This window comes from Sinocyclocheilus grahami, unplaced genomic scaffold (genome assembly GCF_001515645.1).
Source record: "Sinocyclocheilus grahami isolate Dianchi unplaced genomic scaffold, SAMN03320097.WGS_v1.1 scaffold588.1, whole genome shotgun sequence".
NCBI lineage: Eukaryota > Metazoa > Chordata > Actinopteri > Cypriniformes > Cyprinidae > Sinocyclocheilus > Sinocyclocheilus grahami.
Window position 1 is genome coordinate 1,422,106 of NW_015505767.1, and position 13,158 is coordinate 1,435,263.

The following is a 13,158-nucleotide window of genomic DNA, read 5'->3' on the forward strand; positions in this document are numbered from 1 at the left end:
CAAAGACAAGTCTGGTGTCCTCGCCATAAGGCCCAGTCATGACAGTTTGATTTCATTTTTTTTTTTTTAGCTAGCTTTCTATTTTTTCTATTCTATTTACTTGTTTTTCTTTGTGTGTGTGTGTATAATATATACATATATATATATATATATATATATATATATATACACACCTTGCTATGTGTACTGCGTTAGGCTAACCGAGACTTGTCATTTGCACTTATATATTGTTGTTCTTTTGTTAGTTTTGACTGCTTTTATTGTCCTCATTTGTAAGTCACTTTGGATACTAAATGACTAAATGTAAATGTAAACATTACAAGGTCAAAACACTCTTTTTAAATTAAACACGCACATATCAATTGCTCACAATATGATGTATAACATGCATTTGAAAAACAGACTGGATGAATTTTAATTTCATGCCGACTTTAAATCAATTGTTGAGCTTTAGCCGTGTAATATTTCTTACCTTTCTTCATCAAATCCCGGTCTAGAACAACATTCCTCTGCGCCAGATTTTCCTCTGCGCGAAAATGAAATCTTCTCGCTCGCTTCTCCTTTTTCTCTATGGCCTCCTGAACACGTACAAATGTTGTGGACAACATGTACATTAGTAGACCGGCTTATATATTCACACAACCAACTGACACTTACCTGAGACGTGACATCGATTCCAGTGATAAAGGTGCCAGCCTTATTTTCATAGCGTCTGCTGGTGTCCTGTAGAAATCGTACAGATATCCATGTGATCAGCACACACAACAGAAGCTTTTCACTTGTTAGATTCAAGGTGATCACCTTTTCTACAATATCTACAATGCTTTGTACTGTCTAAATAAACCAGAATAATTTCAGTTCTTAACCAATTAGTATAGAAATAACAGAGCGCCAAATTAAAAGTCTGTTAGTAACGTATTAGGAAACTTGGGCCAGAGAATTACATCACTTTTCCAAGATCCGCCTAAACAACAGACCATCACTACACATTATGCAAATGTAGCATAACCCACCATAAACACATTACCATAACCTGTAAAAAGTAGGAATAGTGGCCTAGCTCTGAACTCACCACGCTGGCTTCACCAACGACAGGCTTACTGTACTACGCGAGGCCGTGGCTTGAAAGAGGCCTACGGACTAACGTAACTCACCGGCAACAGCTCATTTAAACTTCGGCGAACAGGGATGGGCTCCAGCTCTGGCTCACCCTCCTCCACCTCCATGGGCTCCGCTTCCCGGGCATCTCGATCCGAGTCTGATTCCGAGTCTGACTCTGACCGATCGGACGCGCTTTCCGACTTCACAGACACCCGCAGGTTGCGCACCGCCGCCATGATCACTCACTTAAACGAGCTCGCGGCTAACGGCTAACTCTCAATGAAGTGAACGCAGCCTCGCGCTAGCTGTGCTAACACTGCTCTCGAGCCTCGCAACACCTAGGTCTAAATCTCCGACACACACACACACACATACACACACAGGAGACGGCCGCTGCTAATTGTGACCCGCCTTTGATTAAAGAAGATTATGCATTCACTAACATTCATATTTAGGATTTAATGTATTTTTTATGTGTGTCAGAGAGAAAGAATCCTAATATTAAAGAGTAGAATCAGTGTAATTATTTTTCCAGTCTGCCATAGTAGTAAATGTTAATTAAAATAATTTCACCTAACTAAATTACAAACTACATTTAGTGTAAATTAGGTTTACAAGACATTTTACTGTTAGCCTTGCTTGTGTATTAAAAGCACAATCAGAAAAGCTTTAGGGACTTATAATCACAAATAGTTCTTGGGAATGATTTCAGGGGCCAGTACTAGGATCTAGTATATTGCATTTTACATCAAAATAGGCCTTAAAAACCTATTGACCTAAAAACCTAAAACCTGTTTTTTTTAAGGATGCCTTTTAGGCCTACTTGATTTTATTCTCTTATCGTATGCATTTTGTTCCCAGTTTGTTTTTCTCACCTTGAGAATTTGCTTCAAAGATACTATATAAAAAAATTAATATACAAATCACGCTTTTTGTGATACAACACGTTTTACTTCACTGTCTCTGACAAACAGTGGCACCGTATTGTAAAATTGTAAATTAGAGATTTTTAGGCTGGGGTCCACAAGATGGTTCTAGGGGGTCTGTGGAAAGGTTCAGAGAAATAATAAAATAATAAAATAAATGAGAATTTATTCTAAATGATTTTAACAAAGGGTTACACTTTATTTTATGGTGTCCTTGTTACAGTGTAACTGGTACTGAGTAATATTAATTAACTACATGTTCTTACTATATGATTAGGGTTTGGCTTAGGGTTACTTGCATGTAATTATACATAAACAATTGTTATTATAACAGTAAGTACATGTAACGTGTAACAAGGACACCTTAAAATAAAGTGTTACCTAATAAAGCTTTTATTATAAAAAGCATAAATTGTCGAGATGGTCCTCACTGCAGAACACAAGATCCAGGGGGCGTGGTTGAATCCAGATCCAACTCATCCCACCTTACATATACCTAAACCTACAGGTCTCCAACCCCTGATCCCTAAACCCACCCATCTCCACCCCTAAACCTACCATCTCCACCCCCTAGATGTGGATCCAACCCCGCCCCCTGGATCTTTGTTCTGCAGTGAGGGGCTACTGAAATTGTCTGGCTTTAATTTATACAATATAAAACAATCTACAGTTTGAAAAAAATGTCATTTTAAATGCCATATTAAAAATAGTTAATATGTTAGTTCTAAAGTTTGTTTGCATCAGTTGTTTGCAGTATCCATTTATTTAGTTACCTTAATGACATTCATGCAGGAAGTATTACTATTAAAGGGGTCATATGATGCTGCTAAAAAGAACATTATTTGGTGTATTTGGTGTAATGAAATGTGTTTATGCGGTTTAAGGTTCAAAAAACACATTATTTTCCACATACTGTACATTATTGTTTCTCCTCTATGCCCCGCCTTTCTGAAACGCGTCAGTGTGTTATGGTTGGCCGAATTCCTCAAGTGTGTGACGGAAATGTTACACCCCTTACCATACTGTGATGCCTGCGGCAACCACATGTGACGACCCCGGGCTGGACTCCGCTTCGTCCACGGTGAAAGCCGATCCAGCGATCCACAGCGCGAAGTTGAAGTATTTCCTCAGCGACCAGCACGGTTCAGCTCCAGGCATGACGAAGCGATATTGTCCTCTTTTGTAAGGCCAAACAAAGTAGTTTCGCTTTCACAACGAAGCACACAGCGCCTTCACGACATGGCGGAGGCGGAAAGAATACTACAGCGAGAATAAAAGTTATGCCTTTTACATTTGGGCGGCGTTATGCAAATCTTCCCAGATAGTGATGTAGGTATGTGGGGGCGTGTTAGAACGAGCCATTTTGGGTAGCTGTGGCTACTTAACTTTTATAAAGAATATCTCTTTGGATTTGAGACTTTAGTCTTTGCAACTTTACAGATCTTCTTTATGCACCAAGAGCTTGTAACACTCCAAAGAGAAACGAAAAATTGAAATCGCATCATATGACACCTTTAATATGTATATAAGTGTGGTTTAAGTATCCAAATAATTTTTGGGGCCACTGTATGTCTGTACATCATGTCATACATCGCTGTTTATCAGATTGAAAGGCCCTGCCTTACATACTGTTGCAAAAGTTGTAAGAGGCCCAGTCAATTATACAGTCAGGGTTTGTGTAGCTACAGCATGGCTCACAAATGGAACGAAGGCTTCAAAATACAATATTTTATTTAACAAAATCAACACTGCCATACACTACAATCATAGAGAAATAAATTAACACAGCTCTTTTTGTTAAGCAATTTAACATAATAATTAACAATTTTTTTTTTTTACCAAAGACCAGAATGGAGAAGTCCCTTTAAAAGTGTCATATTTCACACATTTCAGCTGTTTGTGACAATAATGGTTTATTCTTCTGTGATCCATGGAATATACACAATAAATATATACATATATGAGTGGTTTTCTAATATACACAGGATTCAGTCATGGAAGTATCCATTTAAAAAAAAAAAAGTTTAGTACTTCAAGTTTTATTCTAATAATATATATTATAAATAACTCTTCAGGGAACACAGTAGCGGCTGTAAACATCTCCAAACAATGCCTGATTTTAGGGCAGATTTTCAGGGATTGCACAAGTGTGAGTGTTACAGAGGAAAACAATGGTGTGCTAGTCTATTTTATTATTATTTGACCACTCTAGTGCATTTTAGATTGATTTGTTATTAAATTTATTTGTATAATGATATCTTCCGTGGTCAGTTTCATGAATGTTTTTCCAGCAGTCATAGGGCCGGTCAAGTGCATTTATAAATCTCAAAATACTGTGGAATGTTTCAGGTGCTAGGTATTTTGTTAATTCAAATAAAATGTGTTGTTTTATTACTATTAAGTGAGGATATTTACTATTATTGACCTGCTAATCCAAGTTTGTATTTTATTAACTCATAAAATATTGGATTATTTATTTTATTTCTTTATTTTTACTGTGAAAGACTTCAAAATGTGCAAAATCAATAAATGTGCCAAGTCAGTACCAGTTGACCACCTGCAGAAACTAGAGGAGATGCTAACTGTGTGCTTATTCCTGTGATGTTCAGATTGGGAGCATAGGCTTGAGTGATGGGTCCCTCCTTAAATTCTCTCCTTCTCAAGTCCTGACAGTGTTTGATCTTCAGTGCTGATCCATTGCTTTTCTGGATGGAGAGTTTAAGGGGTTAGTAAATACCAAATAAGAAATATATTTTTGACATGAACATAACTTAAAAAGAATCTACGATTATGAGAGTGCTTTTTATGGCCCATTACAGATATACTGAGAGCTTGTGCTACGAATAATCATTGTCCATCACTCTGATGGATGCTTGTAAATTTCCATCATGCTCTATTTTATTCCATCAGTAAAATATTGAAATGCTAGGTATTTTAATGTGACTATCACAAGAACTTCTGTGGCAGCAGCTCTTTTTGTATTAGCAAGAGCTGTGAGTTGTGGGTTCTTGGCTTTTTCCGCCATTATTGAGAATAACACGATGCATGCGTGTGATGCTGCTGACGTAGAACATGCATGCGCTGCGCCTTGTTTACGAGCAAAGGAAAGCATGCACATGCGTTGTGTTACTCTCCTTAGTGGTGGTAGATGGTAACATGGGAGAGAATAATTGTTGAATAAAGTTGTTTTTTTTCTGTTTTTTTGCACACAAAAAGTATTATCATAGCTTCATAAAATTATGTTTGAACCACATGTAACATGCACTATTTTGTCGAGGTTCGTGGTACCTTTCTGGGCCTTAAACGTGGTAGGACCCTTGCTGTCTTTGGAGGGTCAGAAAGCTCTCAGATTTCATAAAAAATATCTTAATTTGTGTTCCGAAGATGAACGAAGGTCTTACAGGTTTGGAACGATATGAGGGTGAGTAACTAATGACAGAATTTTCATTTTTGGGTGAACTATCCCTTTAACTCAGGTCTCTCTCCTGGTCTGTTTTTGCAGGGGAGTTTAAAAATCAGCATTCTTTATCTTTACTGTGAAAATGTTTCTTAAGCAGGAAAACACATCACACCAGATACGTTTTTTTATCTGTCAAAATGACAAAAAAAGAATGCGAAACTCTGTAAATGTTTTCAAAATGTTATAAATCCAAGGTTTTTAAACCCTGTCTGAGGACCCTATGGGCCGCAAAACATTCTAGGGAGTTCATGGAAAAGTTCTGAGAAAAATAAAACAAAATAGAAACTCAATTTTATACTGACACTGTACAAATTGTGAATAAAAACATAATGCAATGATAGCTCTTTTTATACCCAATTATGTTGCCAATTGACCTAATAAGTTGCAAATTGGTCTTCCAGCTGTTCCTTATATGTACATTTAATTTTTCCGGCCTCTTATTGCTACCTGTCCCAACTTTTTTGGAATGTGTAGCTCTCATGAAATCCAAAATGAGCCAATATTTGGCATGACATTTCAAAATGTCTCACTTTCAACATTTGATATGTTATCTATATTCTATTGTGAATAAAATATAAGTTTATGAGATTTGTAAATTATTCCATTCCTTTTTTACTCACAATTTGTACAGTGCCCCAACTTTTTTGGAATTGGGTTTGTAGTATGTCTTCTCTTAAAGGATAAAATATGACATTTCTGAAGAAAATGGTTAGAAAAATTATAATTATCATCAATTATATGTACCCAAAATGATAGAATGACTAAATGAGTCTTCAGACATGAAATTAAAAGCTGTCTTTATAATTTAGGAAGGAGGTTACAATGGGAATCATCAAATTTGGGGGTCTGTGGCATCAAAAAGTGTGAACAATTAAGAAATAATCATTTCAGTATATGCAGCCTCTGGTTTTACTTCTCTCCCAAGACTATGTGCCATTTATGAATTACATGAGTAACTTACAATGGTTCTGGTCGTCTTTGACGTTCTCTTTGCTAATGTCCCTGTGAAATAAGAATTCAAAGTCACCAATCAATGCTTAAACTTACATTAAAACACACACAGTCAACCAAATGACCAAACAACCAAAGAAACACTACAGAGAATGATAGAGAATGAAAGAGCAACAATAAAGTCATAAAATGAAGTCTTACAGCAGTGGAGTGGCTCAATCTGTCAAAGCGGAACTTCAGATTGGATCTGGGTGAGGTCTTATTCCTAAAATCTATTAATAGAGAGATATGCAAAAACATATAACTCATTAAGCTGTAAATTTTGAATTCAAATGCCGAATGTGAGGGAAGCATCTCAAATACCTGTTGGACTGCGGCACATGATCACTGGCGTTCCTGCGCCCTGCCCCTCTGTGCTCAGAGAGCCAAAGACTGGTGAGAGACTAGGAGAAATCTGGAGGCTGCTCTGAAGACATGAGAGAACAGACTTAACATGCACAGCTCTTACAGCAACATTAATGAACATGAAGACACATTTACATACAAGCTCTTTCTCCTCCAGAGTCTCTGGGTCTCCTGCAGCACTGCTGAAGCTGCTGGTGCTGGAGGAGGATCGAGAGATATCTGGTCTTCCACTGACCTCCTTCAGCTTGAGAGATGGCCTGTAAAAACAGAGAGGAAAAAAAAGAAAGAAAGTATTATTAGCTATTAAGAATACACATTTATTAAGTACCAGTAACAAAACAGAAAATTTACTTCTCATTGCTCAGGATCTCTGGAGAGCTAGGATTGGACGACGTCTCTGATCTCACTTCCTGTGACAGATGACCATTATCTAGACTTCTTTGATCACATAGGATACTAAAATGACAGACAAACCAAAGAAAAATACATTTATCAATTGTTGAGCATTTTAGAGCATGTGTGTTCGTGTGTGTGTAATGTGTTTGCAGTGCTGTCAAAGTGCACTTAAAGGGATAGTTCACCCAAAAATGAAAATTCTGTCATTAATTACTTACCCTCATGTTGTTCCAAACCCGTAAGAACTCCTTACGTTCATCTTCAGAACAAAAAAAATATTTTTGATGCATTCTGTGAGCTCTCTGACCCTCCCATAGACATCAAGTGTCCTTATATGATCAACATCCAGAAAAGTAGCAAGGAGATCGGTAAAATAATCCATGTGACATCAGGGGTTCAACCGTAATTTTACGAAGCTACGAAAATACCTTTTGTGCGCAAAGAAAAAAAAAACGACTTTGACGCGGAGCAGACGAATTGTTGAATAAAGTCGTTATTTTTGTTTTCTACCGATCTCCTTGCTACGTTTCTGGACATTGATCGTGTAAGGACACTTGATGTCTATGGGAGGGTCAGAGAGCTCACAGAATGCATCAAAAATATCTTTATTTGTGTTCCGAAGATGATGTTTACTTCGTTTACGCTTTGATTTGAACGAAAACAACGTATCCGCGTGGCGAAGCTGACACAAAACAGCATACTGGATGGAGAGCTCTCAGATTCCATCAAAAAATATCTTCATTTGTGTTCTGAAGATGAACGGCGGTCTTACGGGTTTGGAACAACATGAGGGTGAGTAATTAATGACAAAATAGATTTTTTTTAAAAAATTTTTAAAAATCTTTAATTTTGGAAACAATTATTCAACTTTTTTGTTTTTATAATATCATCTTTATAATAACAATATTTTAGTACACAGTTCGTAATTTGTATACATGAAAATATTAGCATATTTATTAAATAGGCCTATGTATTTTTTGTGTATTTATCGGACCTGCGTGTGTGGCGCTCTGGCTGTCCGTCCATACTGGTGTGTAGCCGTGGGAACAGCCCTGAGCGTCTCTTCACCGGGCTCTTCAGAGGAGACTTGGCGCTCGATGTCACTGGAGACTAAAAATATATAAAAAAGCGTTTTGTTTTTTAAAATCATATGTAGGGTTAATTAAACAAATCAAGTTATATTAAAATAACTAAAGTGAACTACAAAGTTATTACACTGTGGCTGTTACCACACTAACTTGGCCTTTCAGATCCAGTTTATTTGTGTATCTGTGTTGTGAACATAAGAAGATGCTCACAGAGTTCTTGGCAGCCTCAGTGTTGCTATGTGTCAGACCGACTCCGCTCAGGCTGGTGGGTACGCCTCCTCCGCCCGGAGAGCAGCGGCCGTGTTTCTGGGAGCCCACCATCGCCTCCATAGAGTGACTGCGCACGCGCATCGCCCGCTGAGACCGACACAAGACATTAAAAGGATAGTTCACCATTTTGACAAGCTGTATGTGAATATGACGGCTGATCTTTTTGACTTTATACCTTAATAGACTCCAGTATTCCTCCATGTCCTCCGTTCTCCATCCTCTCTTCATCTGCACTGAGGGGATGGCCCAGCATTGCCTGTGTGCGCTTGTGTAACTCATTATGAAGGTTATCTAGCAGTTCTGTTCGTGTTCTCTCCTATTTCACAAACACAAAACATATTATTACATGTTCTATTGACACTAACCTTACTGTTTTTAAATTTGGAGTCCCAGAAACCCCAATGATATACACCATTAAAAAAAATTGGGGCCAGTAAGAATAGAAAGTAATTAATACTTTTATTTAGCAAAGAGGCATTAAATTCAATGATCAACTGTGACAGTTATGACATTTATAATGTTACAAAAAGATTTACTTTTCACAAAAATTCAGTTTTTTTTTTAACTTTCTATGCATTAAATACTCATGAAAAAACGTATCACTGTTTCCACAAATAATAAATGCTTCTTGAACACCAAATCAGCATATTTGAATGATTTCTGAAGGATCATGTGACACTGAAGACTGGAGTAATGATGCTGAAAATTCAACTTTGCCAACACAGCAATAAATTACACTTTAAAATATATTAAACTAGAAAACTATTTTATATTATAACAACATTTCACAATATTTACTTTATTTTTGATCAAATAAATTCAGCCTTGGTGAGCGTAAGAGACTTTTCGAAATTTTCAAAAACAACTTTTGATTGATATTGTACAGTGTACAAAGTAAATGAGTTGCTTATTTTCCTTTCTAATTCTTGTAATATATGAAAATTCATTGTATTTATTTGTTTAATATTTAACGTATCTATTATCCCAAATAAGTATTGTAACACTTTTAATGAAGGGGACGTTTAAAGAAGAAGTATCAAGTATTTAAGTTTTTTTTTCTTCGAAATGGCCTTGGGGTCTCTGAGGCCCCCAATACAACATAAGGATTAACCATTCAGAGATTGTGGCAAAGCAGAATCTTTTCAGGCTTTTGCTGTTCAAATGTACATCAGGACTTTAATGCGGTAATAAATGATGCTCTATTGTTTCCTCACCTCAAGCTTGGCAAATCGGCTTGACCTGTAGCATGCCAGCTCTGCATTGATGAGCTTGGTCAGCAGAAACTCTCTGAATTCTGGACCCTAAGAGAGAATAGAATGACACGGCAAATATAACAAAGATGCAAGAGCAGCCTTAAAAGACAATGACATGACATAATCTTGCCTGTAATAAGTAAATGTGACCTTCAGAAAAACAATAATGTGACAGCAAACTGGCTGCCCTGCAAAATGTAATTTTCTTTATTAGTTTTTGCTTTGCTTTCCCGTAAAAATATTGCAATATTCATAAACAATATTCAATTTACTTGAAAAGCAAACATTCATAAAAGATGATTCTGAGAATACACCTGTTTTCCTTTCTTGTTTTAAGCACACCCTCAACTAAAAACTGTTCGATTTATACTTTAAAAATTGGCAACGTTGTAAATTTTTTTTAGATATAATCTAAAAAATATCTTAAAAATGTCTTTATATATTATGCAAATGTTCTCCAAGTAAACTAATATTTTTCAAGGGTGTTGAGATATTCTAAATGGAAAACAAGACAAAAATACTAATATAAAAAAATGCAGTGTGGAAGCTATGGTGCAATTATTTACCTTTTTGAAGATGGGTGGACTGGGAAGCGGAGGGCCGAACTGTGGCACATCTTCACGTGCTGTGACAGACACCTACATATAATTACAATTCAACATACAGTTAGAATCACCACAAATACTTTCCAAATCTGCAAACGCTCTCAGTAACCACTTTACTTTTTGCTCAAACATTTTACTAAAGAAATTATGACAAACCTTGTATGTGGTGTCATCTGTTCCGGGGTTTTCCACTTGAACTAGAATGTAGGCATGGAGGAAATTGGAAGCGATTATGTCAGGCACAAAAGGTGTGGCCTCCTCTTGAAAAACTGCAGCCACAATGTCATTCCCAATGTGGCGCTTCCTTTGGACCTATGTGTAGGGGGGTAAAAAACATACAGGGAATGACATGCTGTCTCTAGAACAGCATACCGATTGTCCCAATGTTGGAATTGTGTAGAATTCAATCATAGTGAGCACCTGCTGTGTGTCTCCCTCAGTATAGGGGAGTTTGGTAGAGACGTGAAACATGAGCTCCTGTCCTCTGAACACAGTGTAGACTGACTGAGACCCTGTCTGACCGTGAGACACATCCAAACCACCTCGAAATCTGAATATAAGACACAAAGTACAAGTGTTTACTGATGAAACAGCACGACTTGAATTTAAGGATTTTGTCTGGAGAAATCAAAAGCTGCCCTTTTATATATTGCGGGGTAATAACTGATTACATGTAATCTGGATTACATAATCCGATTCCAAAAATTAAATTGATTATATTAACTTTTAAAATACTCATAATCAGACTAGTTACTAGATTACATGATTGTTCACACAATAGCAATACATTATTCAGAATTTATTTATTCTCTTTCACACAAAGACCAGTCACTCACCAGATGACTATAATTATATAGATAATTGACAGGCCACACAGCACAAATTCATGTAATTAAGTGATTATTAGCTTTTCATTAAACTCACGAACCCCTTGCAGTTCCTTCATGAACCCCAGTTTGGTAACCTTGATGTAATGTAATGTTTCATGTTGCCCATGTTTATAACAACAAATGTATTTTTATATCAACAACATTATCCTATTCAAATCAATGTGATACTCAAAAGTAATCTAAAAGTAATCCGAAAGTTACCTAAAATGTGTAATGTAATGGATTATGTTAATGTTAATGATTATGGAATCGGTAAAGGACTACAATTTGTCAGTGATCTACCCAGCACAGCTTTTATACATTCACACATCCTAACAAATCACATTCATGTTTCTTTTTTAAGTTTTTTGTACCCTTTAAAATCCTGCAGCTCTACACAGTCTCCCAGAACTCGGATGAACTCTGTAAATGCTGGAGTTTCTTCACTGTTCCCAAACAACTCCTCCTCCGAGGTCTGTGGGCATCAGAGAGTATCAGAAGACATTACTGAATGGCAAACGATGAAGAAAACAGCAGGAAGGGAAGGGAGTGTGAAAAGATAACGGGAAATAATAGATTAAAAAACCTCACATACTGTAACAACTTATTGATTTATTGCTTTGGTGATTCAGATGGAAGCAGCTGGATAAGAAAGCTTCTGTTAAAGTTTCCTTGAGAACCCCAGTCTGGCCATCTTTGATATTTATAACAGCCAGTGAACTGCACACATTCAACATTGATTTCCTCACCTGCCCAAACCTTTGGTAGATGATGCCAAACTTAAATGTGTTGTTTAACTCATGCTCGTCATAATTCACTATTAATTGAGAGCCCTGCAAAAAAAAACAAAAAACAAACATAAAGATAAATGTCAAACAAATAATATGCTCCTCATCAGTACAGCTTTGACAGATTCTTTAGTTACACTAACATTTCAGAAATAACCCCTCCCATGCAAAACAGTTTTTATCTCTTAAACCATCTCGCTACTGACTAAAATACTTTCTTTAATAAACAAATTGCCAAAACAGTTATAGTGCATTGCAAAATATACTAATCATTTTAAAATCTGTAATGGGTTTTTATCTCACATTATCACATATCACACATTAATATCATCTTGGCTAGAAGCAATATTGTTTTAATTAAATATGCAATCCCTTCACAGACTTCATAAAACTAATCTGAGCGATAAACATCATGTAATTAAAAATATTTAAAATAAACCTTTATATTTTAAATTAAAACATATAGTGGCTCCAAAAATATGTTGTCTTAATTTTGAACAGTATATCTATTTCTTTACATTTTAAAACCTAACAAAGTAAATTTTTATGAAATGCTTTGTGTTTGTGCCAAAAAAAACAAACAAACAAACAAACAAACAACAACAACAAAAAACACATTCATATGTAAAAACATTGTGGGAATGACTAAGGAAATATAAAGCTAAAAATAAATCAATATTTTTAAAAACTACTGTTCAAATATTTAGGGTCTATAGGGTTTTTTAAATGTTTTTGAAAAAAAATTGCTTGCCAAAGTTGCATTTATTTGATTAAAAAATAAAGTAAAACATTTTCAAAATAACTGCTTTCTAGTTCAATATATTTGAAAACTTATTTTATTACTGTGATTTATTTATTTCCAGTTTTCAGTGCCACATGATCTTTCAGAAATTATTCTAATATGCTGATTTGGTGCCTAAGAAACATTTCTTATTATTATCAATGTTAAAAACAGTTGTGCTGCTTAATATTTTTTTTGGAAACAATAATATATATTATTCCGGATTCTTTGATGAATAGAAGGTTCAAAAGAACAGCATTTATTT

The 13,158-nt window shown here is 35.9% G+C and overlaps 2 protein-coding genes across 5 annotated transcripts in view; both read right to left on the reverse strand.

Moving 5' to 3' along the window:
• Window positions 1–431: 431 nt before the first annotated feature.
• LOC107557036 (nuclear cap-binding protein subunit 3-like) lies at window positions 432–1,477 on the reverse strand. The gene is made up of 3 exons (XM_016240333.1): window positions 1,155–1,477; window positions 658–723; window positions 432–578 (listed from the first exon to the last, which is right to left on the reverse strand). Exons 1-3 carry the CDS (start codon window positions 1,335–1,337, stop codon window positions 432–434), a joined length of 396 nt encoding a protein of 131 aa, XP_016095819.1. The 5' UTR covers window positions 1,338–1,477.
• A 2,342-nt stretch (window positions 1,478–3,819) lies between these two features.
• The window catches only part of LOC107557090 (rap1 GTPase-activating protein 2-like), a 59,203-nt gene continuing 49,864 nt past the window's right edge, over window positions 3,820–13,158 (reverse strand). For all 4 annotated transcript variants that reach the window (XM_016240418.1, XM_016240417.1, XM_016240416.1 and 1 more), the window contains 15 exons: window positions 12,074–12,157; window positions 11,699–11,799; window positions 10,876–11,005; window positions 10,612–10,767; window positions 10,417–10,488; window positions 9,812–9,898; window positions 8,773–8,913; window positions 8,538–8,684; window positions 8,234–8,349; window positions 7,195–7,299; window positions 6,983–7,100; window positions 6,802–6,904; window positions 6,640–6,710; window positions 6,449–6,489; window positions 3,820–4,732 (listed from right to left, as the gene is read on the reverse strand). In XM_016240418.1, coding sequence (XP_016095904.1) covers window positions 6,481–6,489; window positions 6,640–6,710; window positions 6,802–6,904; window positions 6,983–7,100; window positions 7,195–7,299; window positions 8,234–8,349; window positions 8,538–8,684; window positions 8,773–8,913; window positions 9,812–9,898; window positions 10,417–10,488; window positions 10,612–10,767; window positions 10,876–11,005; window positions 11,699–11,799; window positions 12,074–12,157 — 1,440 coding nt within the window. In that variant the 3' untranslated portion in view covers window positions 3,820–4,732; window positions 6,449–6,480. The remainder of the gene's footprint in view (window positions 4,733–6,448; window positions 6,490–6,639; window positions 6,711–6,801; window positions 6,905–6,982; window positions 7,101–7,194; window positions 7,300–8,233; window positions 8,350–8,537; window positions 8,685–8,772; window positions 8,914–9,811; window positions 9,899–10,416; window positions 10,489–10,611; window positions 10,768–10,875; window positions 11,006–11,698; window positions 11,800–12,073; window positions 12,158–13,158) is intronic.

Coding starts and splice junctions, on each gene's coding strand:
- LOC107557036 (XM_016240333.1), bottom strand. CDS start 1,337: ATGGCGGCGGTGCGCAACCTGCGGGTGTCTGTGAAGTCGGAAAGCGCG. Junction 724..1,154: donor GTTTAAATGAGCTGTTGCCG/GTGAGTTACGTT, acceptor CGATTTCTACAG/GACACCAGCAGACGCTATGA. Junction 579..657: donor GAATCGATGTCACGTCTCAG/GTAAGTGTCAGT, acceptor GTACGTGTTCAG/GAGGCCATAGAGAAAAAGGA.